A 1,815-nucleotide genomic window follows, 5' to 3' on the forward strand; every position below is an offset into this window, starting at 1 on the left:
TCTCTCTCTCTCTCTCTATATATATATATATATATATATATTTTTTTTTTTTCAAGCCAATTGTTTTTTCATAGTGCACGTTGTCCTGAAAGTACAACGGCGGGAAGGGAAACAAAGCGTAGCGGAGGAGGTGCCATGCAGGAGGAGGTATCGAATTTTGGCCAATCAAAAAAAGGTGTCTTGTCTGGAGGTCAGTAGCATGTGGGTCTGTAAATAGAGCGGGCGCGAGGCGGGCGCCAGTCATTTTCTGTTCGTTTACTCGAGAAGCAACATTATGCCCGATCCAGCCAAGACCGCGCCCAAGAAGGGATCAAAGAAAGCCGTGACCAAGACGGCCGGCAAAGGAGGCAAGAAGCGCAGAAAGTCCCGGAAGGAGAGCTACGCCATCTACGTGTACAAGGTCCTGAAGCAGGTGCACCCTGACACCGGCATCTCATCTAAGGCCATGAGCATCATGAACTCCTTCGTGAATGATATTTTTGAGCGCATCGCCGGTGAGTCTTCTCGTCTGGCTCACTACAACAAGCGCTCCACCATCACCTCCAGGGAGATCCAGACCGCCGTGCGCCTGTTGCTTCCCGGCGAGCTGGCCAAGCACGCCGTGTCCGAGGGTACAAAGGCCGTCACCAAGTACACCAGCTCCAAGTAAAGCGCGTTACCGCCGTCTTCATAAACCTAACGGCTCTTTTAAGAGCCACCCACTTCTCATACAAAGAGTAATTTCCTCTCTTTCGCTTTCTCTCTTGCTGTGTGTGTGTGTGTGTGTGTGTGTGTGTGTGAGAGAGAGAGAGAGAGAGGGGGGGGGCACTTCTGAAGTGCTGCTCTCCCACGAATGTTCAGGCTTTTGGGTAATTATAGCAGTCTGCTAAATGCACAGATGAGTAAATCTCAACAGGGTTGTAGCACGGTTTCTCGGGCTTGTATAATCTGAGCAATGCAAAATGGGGCTTTAGCAGCACAAAGTTATTCATATTAAGACTAGCAACAGGAAGTAACTGAAAATGGTATTCTAGTAGCATGTAGAAATTCGAACTAAGGAAGCACGTAAAAGTTCTAAATACTGTTGTAGTAGCATGTAGTCATTCAAAACAGTGTTCCAGCAGCACAAAGTCATTCAAAAGAATGTTCTAGCAGCATGGAATACAACACACACACAAGGTAATAGCGGAGTTGGTATAAAGGGCATTAGGGTGACTGTGCTCGTTAGGGTCAGGGAGGAATCCGACCGAGCTAAAGAGGAGGAGGAGGCCGGATGGGCTGGCTGGTGCTAACTAGGCGCGCCTGTTTGGCCCGGGACTACAAGAGCGGAGCGCCGCGTACGAGTGGTGAAGCCCGGACACTGGCAAAGACAGAAGGAGTCTTCTGACCTACACCTATAATCACATTTTCTTGTTGGACATGCTTTCTCCCCTACAACTAACAATGTCTTACTCTTGTCTTTGCTGCTCTGTTCAGCTCTTCCTACTTTCCTACTGACTGTTTCCCACCCACCTAGTCAACTTTTATTCAACATTTGTTCTTTTCATCTAGACTTTAAATTTATTTACTCTTCACCATCTATTCATATGCTTTCAGTTTGAATGAAAGTGAGCACATGTGATTTCTAGCATGCTAGCCGTGTTAATGAATGATAGCTACCATGCAAAGTTTGCTCCTGTCGAAGAATAGCTTGTTTCTCTATGAATGTGACTGTTGTGTAAACTTCTCCTTTGAAACTGCTTTATCCTCTTTACTCTGAAGCTAAAATTTTGTCTATATGATTAATGTGTGGGATTTTAGTTTGTTCTTATGAAATGGGGGTTTGACTCCTGCACT

At 46.2% G+C, this 1,815-nt stretch overlaps 1 protein-coding gene across 1 annotated transcript; it reads left to right on the forward strand.

Moving 5' to 3' along the window:
• Positions 1-238: 238 nt before the first annotated feature.
• Positions 239-751, forward strand: LOC128604735 (histone H2B-like). The gene has a single exon (XM_053619856.1). The coding sequence runs from the start codon at positions 275-277 to the stop codon at positions 647-649; it is 375 nt and encodes a 124-aa protein (XP_053475831.1). The 5' UTR covers positions 239-274; the 3' UTR covers positions 650-751.
• Positions 752-1,815: the final 1,064 nt, after the last annotated feature.

Source organism: Ictalurus furcatus, unplaced genomic scaffold (genome assembly GCF_023375685.1).
Source record: "Ictalurus furcatus strain D&B unplaced genomic scaffold, Billie_1.0 scf2, whole genome shotgun sequence".
Lineage (NCBI taxonomy): Eukaryota > Metazoa > Chordata > Actinopteri > Siluriformes > Ictaluridae > Ictalurus > Ictalurus furcatus.

Excerpts from the sequence above, each read along its gene's own strand:
- LOC128604735 (XM_053619856.1), top strand. The coding sequence starts at position 275 with ATGCCCGATCCAGCCAAGACCGCGCCCAAGAAGGGATCAAAGAAAGCC.